The sequence below is a fragment of the Arachis ipaensis genome, chromosome B03 (assembly GCF_000816755.2).
Source record: "Arachis ipaensis cultivar K30076 chromosome B03, Araip1.1, whole genome shotgun sequence".
Taxonomy (NCBI): domain Eukaryota; kingdom Viridiplantae; phylum Streptophyta; class Magnoliopsida; order Fabales; family Fabaceae; genus Arachis; species Arachis ipaensis.
Window position 1 is genome coordinate 129,846,469 of NC_029787.2, and position 15,433 is coordinate 129,861,901.

The 15,433-nt window shown below is 35.2% G+C and overlaps 4 protein-coding genes across 5 annotated transcripts; 2 read left to right on the top strand and 2 right to left on the bottom strand.

The window, feature by feature from the left end:
* On the top strand, nucleotides 1,620-6,055 carry LOC107631671 (probable LRR receptor-like serine/threonine-protein kinase At5g10290; the record flags this gene model as incomplete). Its single annotated transcript, XM_021119832.1, is given in 10 exon segments — nucleotides 1,620-1,701; nucleotides 1,833-1,965; nucleotides 2,111-2,182; nucleotides 2,329-2,472; nucleotides 2,580-2,651; nucleotides 2,748-2,813; nucleotides 3,399-3,469; nucleotides 3,581-3,724; nucleotides 4,018-4,359; nucleotides 4,841-6,055. Coding segments are annotated over 10 exon segments (1,857 nt in total). The 3' UTR covers nucleotides 5,587-6,055.
* LOC107631672 (tubulin-folding cofactor C) lies at nucleotides 6,399-7,828 on the bottom strand. The gene is made up of 2 exons (XM_016335191.2): nucleotides 6,618-7,828; nucleotides 6,399-6,565 (listed from the first exon to the last, which is right to left on the bottom strand). Exon 1 carries the CDS (start codon nucleotides 7,723-7,725, stop codon nucleotides 6,691-6,693), a length of 1,035 nt encoding a protein of 344 aa, XP_016190677.1. The 5' UTR covers nucleotides 7,726-7,828; the 3' UTR covers nucleotides 6,399-6,565; nucleotides 6,618-6,690.
* On the bottom strand, nucleotides 8,380-10,176 carry LOC107631673 (50S ribosomal protein L29, chloroplastic). Its single transcript, XM_016335193.2, has 2 exons — nucleotides 9,771-10,176; nucleotides 8,380-8,575 (listed from the first exon to the last, which is right to left on the bottom strand). The coding sequence occupies exons 1-2, from the start codon at nucleotides 10,104-10,106 to the stop codon at nucleotides 8,384-8,386; spliced, it is 528 nt and encodes a 175-aa protein (XP_016190679.1). The 5' UTR covers nucleotides 10,107-10,176; the 3' UTR covers nucleotides 8,380-8,383.
* Nucleotides 12,624-15,407, top strand: LOC107631670 (ubiquitin carboxyl-terminal hydrolase 4). 2 transcript variants are annotated; one of them, XM_016335189.2, is made up of 6 exons: nucleotides 12,624-12,997; nucleotides 13,478-13,594; nucleotides 13,970-14,068; nucleotides 14,227-14,361; nucleotides 14,523-14,704; nucleotides 14,840-15,362. In XM_016335189.2, exons 1-6 carry the CDS (start codon nucleotides 12,881-12,883, stop codon nucleotides 15,243-15,245), a joined length of 1,056 nt encoding a protein of 351 aa, XP_016190675.1. In that variant the 5' UTR covers nucleotides 12,624-12,880; the 3' UTR covers nucleotides 15,246-15,362. The 2 variants fall into 2 exon arrangements, with proteins under 2 accessions (XP_016190675.1, XP_016190674.1); XM_016335188.2 differs by having other exon boundaries at nucleotides 12,626-12,997; nucleotides 14,173-14,361; nucleotides 14,840-15,407.

The window sequence follows — 15,433 nt, forward strand, 5'->3', positions numbered from 1 at the left end:
TCGAGTCATAGTGATGATTTGTGAGAAGATATTTTTCATGGCAGATTATATTAGATTAGATTATATTATATTACTAAATTTAAGTGGGGAACATTTTTTCAAAGGAAGAACCCAAACCAATCAGTGGAAAGTAGAACGAACAACGACGCATGGATACCAACAAACATGAGGCAGCACTTCACTTCTTCTGCAGTCCAATCTGAGAGAGAGAGAGTGTGTGGTGCTGGCAACTGGCAACAACAACAATAATTGCTGTGTCTTTGCTTTCCAATCTTCCTTTACTAAACATGATTCTATTTCAACATTCTTCTGGTCAATACCTGTAATACTGAATTATTATAATTAGTAGTAATAATAATCATAAATCAAAGATAGAGAGAGAGAGGAGAGAGGGAAAAGAAAAGAAAAGAAAAGAAAAGAAAAAGAAAAAAGAAATGCGAAAAATGTTATAAAAAGTAACCAAAAAAGAAAGGAAAAAAAGAAAGCAAAGGGGACAGAAGGTTCGGTTCAACATTTGCTGTCATACCTTATTGCCAGCTACCTCTCTCTCACACTTCTCCTTCAACGCTCTTCATTACATAGTTAGTACCTTTCTATCCCTTTCTTCTTCTTTTGTTATTTTTTTAAAATTTACTGTATCCCCACTACACACTGATCTTCTTTCACCTGATTCTGATTCCGTTTTCTTCTTTGCTATTACTGCCGTTTCGTTTGTTATTTGGATCGCGCTTTTATTAGTGTTCTGCTGCGTTTTGGGCGTATACGCATTTCTATTTGTCCATTTGTGTGAATGATTCTGTGGCCACAGTCACTACCTGTTCACGATTATGACAGTGTTTCTCTCAATCCTGTGTTTATGTTATTTTTTCTTCATTTGTTTTGAAATCTAACTCGCTTTAATTCCAAATTTTGTATTATTGTAAAACTGTGCAGGTCCTTTCCTTATTCTCTCAGTTGGCATATTTGGTGTGAGACGAAAGCAAGCATCCTTTGCTGGTTTAAGCAATTCTTTCTTCTTTTTTTTTCTTTTTTTTTCCTTTTGATTCTTTCAATTGGCGGCTGAAATAGGAAATTTACTGAATTGGCTGTGTAATCGGCATTTGTATCCAAGTAACCAACTAACCATAACAAAATAAAGCTAAAATTGTGATCTTCTCCTTTTATAGATGGTGAGAATTGAGAATTAACAATTACTATTATTATTGGTTGTCACCATTTGAATGATTTCTTTAACTATCCCCTTTTCCTTATCCATTATTTAGATTAACGAGTGTGAGAAACGACAAAATAAACCTGCTTTTTAGTTCTGCATAGTTTGCTCAAATTGGCAAATGTGGATTATTATTATTATTTAAATAAAAATCAGTTAGCTATGTGATCCTTCATTGATGCAACAAGCAATTTTTCTTAGATGCAGGAGTGATCATTAATTACTTTGATCACAATATATTTTTGTTTATCACTGCATCAGCTTTTTCAGTATTGTTTTATTGTTTATTTTCGCATGCTGTTTGTTGTCATCATTAATTTTGGTAACTTAATGATTTTGATGATTCCGCACTGCAGAGATGGGCAATTTTCATTTGCTAATTGATTATCCTGGACTTTGTGTCAGTGGTTGATGCCAAGTAGAGATGAGCTTCTTATGTTTGGTTCTGTTATTGGGTTGCTTATGTTCATTTGTGCTGCCTGATGCTCAAGGTACAATATCATTTTTTCAAATGTTGCAGTTGAAATATTAGGGGTTTGAAGTTTGAAACATATATGCCTTTTTGATCTTGTGAAAAATTGCAGTGTTTTGGAATCCTACTAAAATTCTTGTTTATATCCAGGAGACGCTCTATATGCGTTGAAGCTATCACTGAATGCTTCATCTAACCAGCTTACTGATTGGAATGTAAATCAAGTGAACCCTTGTACTTGGTCGCGTGTTAACTGTGACCCGAGCTACAATGTCATTCAAGTGTAAGACATTATTTATTATTTGATTTGCAAAAGATGCTGAAGCCGTTACTTTCACTGTCCACAAAAAAAATTATATATTAGCATTATATTTTTCGATCCCATAACTGTATGTTGAATTGGTGCATGCATAATTTGATTCATGCAGTTCGCTAGCATTAATGGGACTCACAGGAACCTTGACCCCAAGAATAGGAGTTCTAAAAAATCTTACTGCTCTGTAAGTATTCATAGTATGACACATTCATTCAATCTTGGTCAAGCTAGATTTTCATATGATTGGGTAGTTAGGTGATAAAAGTGGTTTGTTAGTCAAGCTGGATTTTTTTAGTGTAATCATTGATGTGTATATGCTTTATCATGCAGTTCTTTGCAAGGGAATGCCATCACAGGAAACATACCAAAAGAATTAGGAAATCTGACAAACTTGGGCAGGTTGGATTTGGAAAATAACAGATTAACTGGCCAAATACCATCTTCCCTTGGCAATCTAAATAAGCTCCAATTCTTGTAAGTATGACAATCTCTAATTACTAGATTTTACTTTACATAGATATAACAAGTCTTAGCATATTACTGTGCGATGCTTAATCATTTTTTTCCCGCTCGGAAACCAGGACACTAAGTCAAAACAATCTCAATGGCACTATACCGGAGTCACTTGGCAATCTCCCAAGCTTGATCAATGTGTATGTGAAATAATTCTTTATACAATTTTGAGGTTACCGCTAAGTATATATTGTTATTTTATTAGCTGACTGGTTGTTCAAATTTCTGTTTGGCAGCATGTTAGATTCAAATGATCTTAGTGGTGAAATCCCGGAGCAGTTGTTCAAAGTAACTAAGTACAAGTAAGTTCTAGAAAATAAAGTTTAATTCTTGTTGCTTGACTACTTTACATAATCTTGTTGCTTACTACTTAATGGTAATATTATATATAATTGGCCCTTTTTCACACCAATGAAACAAAGTTATCTTTCACAAACTCCTTTACATGATTAATATTTTTGCACCATTCTAGCTGTGTGAAATCTATCATTTCACTATGAAATGTAGAAGGGAACCGGACATCTTCGAGTGGTCAAGCAAACAAGCTTAAGCTTTCATTACAAGCCTTGAACTAGAGTTAAAAGCTTTCGTTGTGTAGGCCTTTGGAGCCTTAAACAGTGACAATTGTTTTCCTCCTACTTTTTCTGCTAGCTTATATTAATTAGTGATAGGTAAAACTAGTTTTAAGTATACACCAATTTGAAAATGTTTTCATCCCTTCTTTCTGGGTCTGTTCCCATATACCATGTTTGGAATTAATGGATATAATATTTGAATTTAGGATGCGTTAGACATTTAGATGTTTATCCATGTTAACATGTACCATTCCTTTTTTATTTAAAGAATTTTAGTACATTGCTCTATTTACACGGTTTTCCTTGCTGCAGTTTCACTGGAAATAAATTGAATTGTGGCGTGAATTATCCTCATCCTTGTGCATCTAGCAATACAGACCAAGGTTACTTGATTGGAAAATTCTTGCGGTCCTGTTTACTTCTGTGTTGTTACCAATTCCCCTTTCTTTTCTCTCTCTTAGCAACAAGCTGATACTAATTTTCCTACATGGCAGGTTCACCACATAAATTGAAAGTTGGACTCATTATTGGAATTATTATCGGGTTAATTGTTATTCTTTTCCTTGTTGGCCTTCTATTCTTTTGGTGCAAAAATAAACACAAGGGTTACAAGCGTGAAATTTTTGTTGATGTTGCAGGTATGTGTTTCTTGTTTATCTGCAATATTCTTGTGAGTTAAGTCTGAAACGTTACTTGGATGTTTTAATATGTTCCATTGTTTATTGTTCCAGCATTATGAGCTTTAAAGTATTGGTTTGGAGAATTTACCTCTGCGCCGAAGTTCAAAATGATAAATTTATGGCTGGACCCTATCTGATTTTACTTATCCTTCCCAGTTTTTAAAAATTTACTCAGCTTGTGTCTGTTACATTATTGCTATTGCTATTGTTATCATGGTTAATAATTTTCATTCTTATTATTTTATTATTAGGTGAAGTTGACCGACGAATTGCATTTGGTCAACTAAAGAGATTTGCATGGAGAGAACTACAGATAGCAACAGACAACTTCAGTGAGAAAAATGTTTTAGGACAAGGAGGATTTGGAAAGGTTTACAAAGGTGTTCTTGCTGATAACACAAAAGTTGCTGTGAAAAGGTTAACTGATTATGAAAGCCCTGGGGGAGATGCAGCTTTCCAGCGTGAAGTTGAAATGATAAGTGTAGCTGTTCATCGTAACCTGTTACGATTGATTGGGTTTTGCACAACTCCAACTGAACGCCTGTTAGTTTATCCCTTCATGCAAAATTTGAGTGTCGCCTATCGTCTACGAGGTACATAATTACAGAGGCATATTAGGTTTACTATTTTGCTTATCCAATTTTATTTTCTTTTAAAGAGTATGTTGTTATTTTTTATGTTGTAACCAGGGCTGGAGGGCCATTCAGATTGTTTGTTGTCATCATCTTAAGCCTTTGTTTTTGTTATTCTATTATAATTTTTAACTTAGAAAAATAATTTTTTTTCAAATGATTTTACAATTTTATACTCCTGCAGAATATACTTAGGTGAAGAAATTAGTCCAACATTTAATTTGTCATTTTAGATGACATCATAAATTCATTTGGTACAAATTGATAAACTATAAATGATATATATAAATGTACATATTGAATGTTAATTATTAGCAAATTAAAAGTTTTAAATGACAGATGAGAAAATACAAATCATGGTTTAAGCATCCACATTTCATTTGGTTTGCTTGTAAAATTTGGCATCCTGACCACAAATATTGTTACATGAATGGCAATGCAGAACTTAAGCCTGGGGAACCTGTTTTAGACTGGCCTACAAGAAAAAGAGTGGCTCTGGGAACAGCTCGTGGCCTTGAATATCTTCATGAGCATTGCAATCCCAAAATTATTCATCGAGATGTGAAGGCAGCTAATGTATTACTTGATGAAGATTTTGAGGCAGTTGTTGGCGACTTTGGTTTGGCAAAGTTAGTTGATGTCCGCAAGACTAATGTGACAACTCAAGTTCGTGGAACAATGGGCCATATAGCTCCTGAATACTTGTCCACTGGAAAGTCGTCAGAGAGGACTGATGTTTTTGGCTATGGGATTATGCTTTTGGAGCTGGTTACAGGTCAAAGAGCAATTGACTTCTTTAAGTAAAATGGCATCGTTGATTGTTTGTGTGTCCATCGTTCTTATGAATATCTTTGTTCTTTTTTGGCTCAACAGGTTAAGAAATTAGAACGGGAGAAGAGACTAGACGCTATTGTTGACCGCAACCTAAATAAAAATTACAATATACAAGAGGTAGAAATGATGATACAAGTTGCATTGCTTTGCACACAAGGAACACCAGAGGATCGGCCACTGATGTCCGAGGTTGTAAGAATGCTAGAAGGAGAAGGTTTGGCTGAAAGGTGGGAGGAATGGCAGCATGTGGAAGTCAATCGGAGGCAAGAATATGAGAGATTACAAAGAAGATTCGACTGGGGTGAAGATTCAGTCTACAATCAAGATGCCATTGAGTTGTCTGGTGGGAGATAAAATCCATAAACTGAACCAGTTATGTTGTATCAATATATACCTTTTTTGGTAGGTTAGCTCAAAAAGATGTGTTGCTATTGCTCTAAAGCTGTTAAGAAGTTAAAAGGAAGTAACTATTTATGCATTTTCCTATGATGCTTATGGACTGAGGTTTCATAAAAAAGAAATCCATTTAGAAAACTTGATAGTTTTAAGGTTGGTGATTTTCTCTGTTAATCCCAAAATCTTCCTAGTGCAGTAGCGGCTTTTGCTTGTAGATTGACTCAGAATTCAGAACCTCCGTCAAGAGCTGATGCTTCAGTAGCCTCCAACCTTAAGGCTCCATATTAGCTGCGAAGTGGGGTAAATTTTTTAGCTTAGTTTTTTTTTGGAACAAAACATTGTTTGGCTGTATTTCTTAAAGGCCAAATTTCTGCATGAATTGGTTCCATTTGCAATTTATTAATGGATCTACTTTACTTTATTGTAAGTGATTGTTTGAAAGGTATATACTGCAGCAATGCCATTACTCATTCAATGTCTGTCATCTTTTTGTTATTCATTTTATCCGTAATACTAATACATCATGTAGTGAAGTTGAGAAAATGATCCTCTGAACCTTAATTATTCTTGGGGAATGGGGAGAATTGCACAGTACCCGTCAAGTTTGGAGTTGGTTCAATTTATCCCCAAAAGTACAAAATGTGCATGCAACATACCGCCCCTAAAATCACAGGAAAATACTCGCAACATATGATAATTCTGCAGCAGCTGATAAAAACATTGTTTGAGCTAACAAGGGCAGATATCTAGCTTCTTCCGTCTTTTCAGAGTTAGGAATAAAACACAAGGAGTAAATGACCATACACACAAGAATTATGTGCGAAACGATTAAGCAATAGTTATATCATATCATTTCTAAGCTTTTCTTTTAAATCAAACAATAGCAACAGTAACGTGAAAACTCAGCAGTCACAGACACTAGCATCGCCAAAATCACTTCAAGCTCTTAATATATCAAAATCCGAGAGAGAACATATCCGAACTAAGATCAATTGCACATAGTCCCCACAAGACAAATAAAAAATCTTCAACACTTGGAGCATCCTACAACAACAACCCTACTCAAATTTCCTCCTTCTTCCCATTTTCCGAATTGAAATCAACGATTCCAACCCTAACATTTTCCGGCAAAATCGACCAATTTGGAGACTGCACCGCCCTCAACCACTTGAAATCGTCCACATTCCCCCAATTCCCGGTTTCTGCATCAAGACCAGCACCACGAAGATCCTCTTCGATCCCTTCGTAGCGCAAGCAGTACGGCGCAAACCTCACCCCATTGCTGTCCTCGATTATGGGCCTGCTCCTAACTCTCAGGTAAAAATCGCTCCTTGTTGCAGCGTGGATCCGAATCTGATGTGACGCCATGGCAAAAACGCAGCCCTCAACGTCCTCGATGAGGACTGAACTCATCACGGGCCCAACGTAAACCCTAGAATCCTTCAACCTGTGAATGAATAGTGTACTCACACAACCAATTATCCTAACCTCGCAGGAATTGAGATCAGACACCGTGAATTCGCCAACCTCCGATCCCCTAAAATCACCCACCAAAAGCTCGCCGGATTTGTTCCTGAACCCCGGGGAGTCGCGATTGAGAGGTAGAGGCTGCTTGGGTTCTTGTGGAGTAACAGTGTTGTTGTTGTTGGTAGTGTCTTTCTTGGTGGCAGCCTTGTTCTTGAAGGAGAACTTCTTCTTAGGGAGAAGCTGGGAGATGAGGGTTTCTAGGGTGTGTTTCAAATCGGCGATGGTTTTGAGGGAGGATCGAACGTCGTAGGAGGGAAGGAAGTAGGAGTTTTGTGCAACAAGCTTCTCCAAATGGGAGATTGATGCTGAGATTTGCTCGAAATGGGGTTTGAGCTGCGATGGGTCGGAAGAGGAGAGGGAATGGGAGTGAGTGAGTTGGGATTCGATGGAGGATTTGAGGTTGGAGAATCGGGTGAGGAAGGATGATGTGGACTCGAAGGCAGGGGATGAAGATGATTCCGATTCGTTGTTATTGTCTGAACGGGATTGGTGGCGTTTGTTGAGCCGTTCCACCATTGACGAGTACTTCTTCTGCAGCGCTGCCTCTGCTTCTTCTTTGCTTTCCTCCATCCTTTACGGTTTACCCCTCTGCACTCCCCGTTACTGAATTGACACCACTTTTATTTTGTTTTTTTGGGTAACTTCGAGATTTATTTTTTATACTACTATCAAAAAGAATTTAACACATTTAAAGAAACAAATAGTAAAAGTTCTCGTTAATCGTTATATCAAAAGTTTTAAAATATGCGTTTTGATGTTGTATGCATCTCCCACTTCGACAAGAACTAATTCATTGTGGATCAAATTTTTATCTAAAGATTTGTTATCGGTCAATAAATTATTATATACACAAAACGAAATTCAATCCCTTAATACTTGCTTAAACGAACTAACAAGCTAAACCAACCCATATTGATTCAAATACACGTTTAATCATTAATAAACAAATATTAATAGTTTTCGTTATATTAAAATTTTCCAAATACACATTTAATTAGATGATAATATAAAATTCACACACAACTTTTAATGCTGGGCAATTAAACTCGTGTATATTGAATTGATTGATAATTCAATATGAAGACTAATGTTGTAAAATGTGAATCATGATTTTTCATCATCATGTCTTCTTTTACTTCCAAAAATAAATACAAGGCAGGATACCAACAATATGATATTACAAAAACATTCGCTCCAAACCAAGGGGTATAAACCCCGAAAGCATATATTATGATGATGATGCGGCCTTTTCAGCTGCAGCAGCTTCTTCAGCTGCTTCTTGCTCCCGAAGCTTTATTAAAGATGGCGGCGGTTTTACAACAATGCTTTTCTTCCATTGTCTATCGAACTTTCTGGACAACCTCTTATTGATACCCTCCTCAATCTCCCTTTCCCTCTTCACAGTAAGCATGCGAGCAATCTGCATTCATATTAAATCATCACAACATCATTCATCCAAAAATAACATACAAGGATAGGAACATGCAACCATAGCATTCATGCAAATATTAAGGGTGCATTTACGAGTAAGGGTCTTAAAGGGGAAGGGAATTGTTTGACAAATAAATATGGAGACAATTTTACTTTTCAAGCCCTTCTGCATATCATGCTCTGCTCTCCACATGGAACTGGGGCATCCTAAATCCATGTGAGTTGTGACTGTTTCTTCAACAGAACCTAATAACCTCCTTTTAACAGAATGACAGATTTAGTTCCAGTTTGGCCACACAATCTCAGTTGGATAACTGAAGATCAATACTTTAAAATAAGGAAGTAGAAAGTAGTTTGAAAATTGAATTCTATATTTTAAACTTGAAAGTATACTTGTCACCTGAAAATAGATAAGTAGAAAAGAGAAAGCAAGAGAAACAACAAACTGTAGATAGAAAACAGACACACCCCGTCACCAATCACCATGCTACCTCAACCGCAAATCACATAGAGCAGAAGCTGCTAAGGACATTCGCACTAGTTTCAGAAAACTTTCTGGTACAATAAACTGCTGTGCATCAAGCTTTACCAAGAAAATTTGCATACGACACAGAAGGATCACATTGAACTTATACACATAAGTAGTTAGTAGTACCTATATATTTCTCAGGAATTTCAGTTCACAGCCTAGAGATTTAAACCTAGAATAAGAGATATAGTCCTCTTTGCTCAAGCACCAAAAGTTTACTAGGGGAACCCCTATCGGCGAGACCCTTGCCCTGTCTAATTTTTTCGCAGTCCTGGTGCCGGCCACCGCAGAGCAGCCGAGGCATTGAGGGTCAATTGATCTAGCAGCATAGGAGGGAACTGGCCACAGGTCACACACCCTTGATTGGGTTAACTGCTCGTCATACTATATACCTAACTGAGCTCTCTCGTCAAAGGCCTAAAGTAAAGAAAGTATGCAATAAAAGATTGTGTGTGAATCTGTAAGCAAAGGTCCCCAAGTCTTATAATTTATGTAAACGAAATGCTTGGTATGGTCCCAGCACAAGAGCAATTCTAAACTACATTGTCAACTGAAGCCAAATTGAAGAATTCTCAAGATATACTAACCCTAATTTCTACAACTCAATGAAAGAAGAAAATGTGAATTATGTTAGAGGAGCGAAATGAAAGAGTACCCTTTTGCGCATGCGACGGAACTCGCTGGACTTGAACTCGTTGCGGGCAGATTGCTGAAGGCGAAGCATGAGAAGCTCGCCTTTAAGTTCGACGACCTCTTCGTTGATTTGGTCGGTGGTTTTCTGGCGAATCTCCTTCATCTCCTCCTCTCTCTTGGCCATCATGACCACCGACGCAGCTGCAGTGCGCGTCCCGGAGCAAGAGAGTGGAACCGAGCAGGTGCTGCGGGGACGGAGCTGGATGCCATTGAAGGATGATTTTGCGAATAATGGCTTCGGAAGAAAGGGAACGGTTGAAGAAGAAGCGGAAGCAGTAGACAGGTTGAGGCTCAGCATTTTGTGTTATCTTCTGAAACAGATTGCAGATAAGACTCTCTCCATTCCTTTCTTTTTATTTTCCTGGGCTACCGGCTAACAAACCCAGGCCCTAATTCATTTCTCTTCTTAATTAATTACTATTAATTCTTTACGACAAAAAAATTATTATTTTTATTGATAGTTAAAATTTACTATCATTTAACATTTCTCTTACTAATTAGGAAAAAATGAATAATTGATAAAAGTATATATAAAATTTTCACACAAAAATATAATTATGTTTGAATCATTTAATGAATCATGTGTATACATAATAAAAATGTGTGTTCGTTAATAAAACTACACATATATAATAATTTTGTCCAGCATAACACTATTTTTATTAGTAATATCGCTTTTTGGTGACAAATTAGATATTATCTTTAAAATTTAATTATTTTATAATTCAATTATTCCTTTTTAAGCTTGTTTAAAATTGACACAAATTAGGAAATAAATTTTCATTCATTCAATGAAAATTACACAATAAACATAGCCTAACAAATGAATTACACTCTAAATTTTAATTTTGAACAATTAACATAAACAATAACAAGATACAAGTTTTCAATCCTAGACAAATAACCATCATTATTTTCTTAATATACTTCAATTCTTTCTTAATCTGATTAGTTGTGGTATACTATTTCTTCAAATTTTGTTTTTTGGTGCATCAATAGTGAACTCTCCTTTTTTTTTGGATATGATTATTTTCATAACTTTCTTCACTTTTTTTTAACTCTCATATTTCTTCTACCTTCTTTAATTTTATCGATCCATATGAAATACTCACGTCCCTATTTAACTATGGCAGTTTCAAGAAGTAGCAAAGGAAAAACACAAATCATAGAATGAAAAAAAAAAAGTATAAAAAAAAGTAATGCAACAAAATAACTCCCATAAAGAACATAAAAAAAAAAATCCCAGAATTTAAATCAGTTCCAAATTCCAGCATTACTCCGTTAATCTCATACAAATAATTGCCATTGTTGTAGTGAAACTTCTTCTTGTTGTTCCTTAGTAATAAAGATAAGTTGTCAAAAGCGGCTAGCACAAATAAGGGCTTGTTTGGAGCTTTTAAGAAAAGTTCTTTTTTCGAGTTATCTTTTTTTAAAAGATCTTATAGTAAAGTAAAAGTAATCTTATATTTGGATATCTCATGTAAAAAAAGTCTTTTTATCAATTAAGGGCTTGTTTGGGTGAGCTTTTAAGAAAAGATCTTTTTTCGAGTTATCTTTTTTTAAAAGATTTTATAAAGAAGTAAAAGTAATTTTATGTTTGGATATCTCATGTAAAAAGGTCTTTTTATCTATCAATTATGTTTGGGTATAACAATATAAAAGTATTTTTTTATTCATTTATTACATGAAAAACATCTTTTTTTTAAGGAAAAAAGATCTTTTAAAAAAAGATGTAAATTACAGCTTCTCAAAAAAGATCTTTTTTTGATTTTACTAGTGCTTTTACTTTTACTACTAGAAATTTACCAAACACGTTAAAAAATAAAAAAAGATCTTTTTTCATTGAAAAAAGATCTTTTTTTAACAAAATAATGGCGCCCAAACATGCACTAAGTATGTTTGAATATAACAATATAAAAGTACTTTTTATTTATTTATTACATGAAAACATCTTTTTTTTTAAGGAAAAAAGATCTTTTAAAAAAAGATGTAAATTTTACAGCAAAAAAAGATCTTTTTTGATTTTACTAGTGCTTTTACTTTTACTACTAAAAATTTGCCAAACACGTTAAAAAATAAAAAAAGATATTTTTTCATTGAAAAAAGATCTTTTTTTAACAAAATAATGGCGCCCAAACATGCACTTAATTTTAAAAGAAAAAGTATATAGAACCAACATATTATCAGCCAAAAACTAAACAAAACCACATTAATTTATATTAATAATTAATTTTAAATTTTTTAAATTCAAAATTAAAAAAATTTAAAATTAATTAAGTAAACATAATTAAAACCTATAAAAATCTTCCTCTTCTCTCTCACATTAACCTATCCACCTCCAATAATTACACATACAGATCTCTCTCTCTCACTGTCAGGCTCTCTCTGTCTCCCTGCCGCGACCCACTCCTCCGATCGCTTCCGCTTCCAGCCGAAACTGTCTCTACCAGATCGAGAACTCGTGATGATATCTCAGTAATGTCTGCACCAATAAATCCATGTGTATAAACGTAAATAATTATTTAAAGAACAATTATAAATATACGATTATATTATAGTGAAAATTCATGTGCAGTCAACTTCACATGAAGTTAATAGTTGAGAACTGTTAGATGGTTTGATTGATTTGACTAAATTTTTATCTAACGATTCTTAACTATTAATTTCACGTGAAGTTGACTGCACCTGAGTTTCCATCTAATATTACACTAGTTAGGGTATCAAAATTATTTTTTGTTTTTTCTCGTGCGGTGGTGGCGCATTCGTTTAATTTTATAAAGAAAATGAAGAGATAAATAAAACAGCGGAAAATGAGAGTTCCAAATAAAAACCGTTCTTTCTTTTCTTTCTGTCAACATTCCATCAAAACTTCCGTCAGTATTCTCATCCACGGTTCTCTCTGTTGAACACCAAAAACCCTTTGCTTCTGCCAACAGAAACTATTAAGACTTCGCTCGCCAATACCACCAAACCCTAACGATTTCCAAAGCGGTCATTGTGACCTTTCATCTTGTGACTCGCTGAATTGAATCGGATTCGAATCTGACTCATCGGAAATCTATCCACTCACTCATGGGTGCTGCGGGCTCTAAGCTCGAGAAGGCTCTCGGCGACCAATTCCCCGAAGGAGAACGTTACTTCGGCCTAGAGAATTTTGGCAATACTTGTTACTGCAACAGTGTTTTGCAGGTTTCTCAACTGATTCATGGTTTTCGTTCTTTAATTCTATCTTCTGCTTTCAATCCTTAGCATCGATGATTCTTTTTTTTTTTTTCCTTTCCTTTTGGTCTATTCATTCTATGGGAAGTTTGCTGAAGATGTGTGTTTTTTGGTTCTGCTGTTGACTTGCTTCTTGAACTTCGACGTGCTTGATTTGTGAATCGATATTAGGATTGGGGATGTGCGATTTTTACTTCCGACCCGCGACTCTTAATCATCTTTCATAAGTTTTTTGTTGAAATTGATTGATAGTCTATTGAAATTTTAAGGCTAAACTATTATTCAATGTTTTCTTTATATGGTCCACACTACATTTTGTAAAAGCATTTACCTTTTCTAAAAACATCTTTAGTGATGGTATATGAAGATGTGTATGATTATTCTTGTTTTGTAAATATCTTCATGGTTCTTGACTAGTAACTTATCATTTCATTTTGCTACTTACTGCAGGCACTATACTTTTGTGTTCCATTTCGTGAACAATTACTAGAGTATTATGGAAATAACAAAAGCATTGGGGAGTTGGAAGAAAATCTTTTAACTTGCTTAGCTGACTTATTTTCACAGGTAATTAGCCTGTAGTTTGGTCGATTCTGGGCTTCACATGCATCATGCCCCAGCTTGTTTCATCTTTGATAAACTCAACCATGATATTTGTTCTTTGAATGCCTTTGAATTTGTAGCCGTTTTATTTTTTTTATTTGATAACAATATTACTAGACTTTTTTTTTTTTATTTATATGTTGATTCATTTATTTATTTATTTTGGTAGAAGAAAATTCATCAGAGATAAGAGATAAACAAGTACAAGCATAGAAGATAAAATATCCTATTAAATAAAAACAGGAAATAGAAGAGCCTCCAACCAAGACAAATTGTATGCTTCTTTATCTTGGTTGCAATTTGTAAATGTTAAACATATATTTATTTCTCTTGGTGTAGATAAGTTCGCAGAAGAAGAAAACTGGTGTCATTGCTCCTAAACGATTTGTGCAGAGGTTGAAAAAACAGAATGAAATCTTCCGCAGCTATATGCACCAGGTATGTTCAAACTGTCAAGATTCAAGAATCAACTTCCTTCAATGAAATTCATTAGAAACATAATTTTTTGTTGTGGATTTCCTTATTTTTTCCCTTCTGGGTAGGACGCCCACGAATTCCTGAATTATTTGCTGAATGAACTTGTTGACATTTTGGAGAAAGAAGCCCATACTGTACAAAATGATCAAGAGACGTCCCCACCTTCTGAGAAGGCTGCAAACGGGCTCACAAATGGTACAATTAATGGTGCAAAGAAAGATCCTTTGGTTACTTGGGTGCACAAAAATTTCCAGGTGACCTTGTTCTGCCAATTTAACATTTGCCACCTTAAATTTTGATTGTTAATCCTTCTTTTGTGGGTAGGGGAAGGGGGTTACTCTTGTAATGAACATAAAATATCTTATATATACTTCTTTCTGTATGGATTTTCATTATTGTAACTTGCTCTGATTAGGGAATACTCACAAATGAAACAAGGTGCTTGCAATGTGAAACAGTGACAGCCAGAGATGAAACATTTCTTGACTTGAGCCTTGATATTGAGCAAAATAGTTCAATTACAAGCTGTTTGAAAAATTTCAGTTCCACTGAGACGTTGAATGCTGAAGACAAATTTTTTTGTGACAAATGCTGCAGGTATATTTATTTACCTTACAGTTTCACTAGCAGGCACAAATTTAAGCTTTATATTGCCTCAATCGTTTTGAATCATATGCCTTTATCTCAACAATTTCATTGGTTTTTATACCTCAAGTTTTCTTATGATACCAGTTTGCAAGAGGCTCAGAAAAGGATGAAGATAAAGAAACCACCTCACATCTTGGTCATCCATTTGAAGCGGTTTAAGTACATGGAACAGCTGGGCCGCTACAAGAAGCTATCTTACAGAGTTGTCTTCCCCCTCGAGCTGAAATTGAGTAACACCGTTGATGAAGCAGACATTGAGTATTCTCTATTTGCGGTGGTTGTACATGTGGGAAGTGGCCCCAACCATGGGCATTATGTTAGCCTTGTGAAAAGCCATAATCACTGGTTATTTTTCGATGACGAAAATGTTGAGATGATTGACGAATCTGCTGTGCAAACTTTCTTTGGATCAGCACAGGAATATTCCAGTAATACAGACCACGGGTACATTTTGTTCTATGAAAGCCTTGGCCTGGGTAACCGGAGTTAGACGGAGGAGTTCTATGAATTTTAGGTACTCAATCATTTGGAACCCATCTGGTTTATATATTTATTTTCTTTACTACCGTCTTCATTTTTCAACCCTTTGAAGGAGATTTTACGTCCTTCAGACAGAGGATATACGGTTGTGAAAATGTAAACTTAGGTGGATGGCATGTACAGTGGATGACGATAACA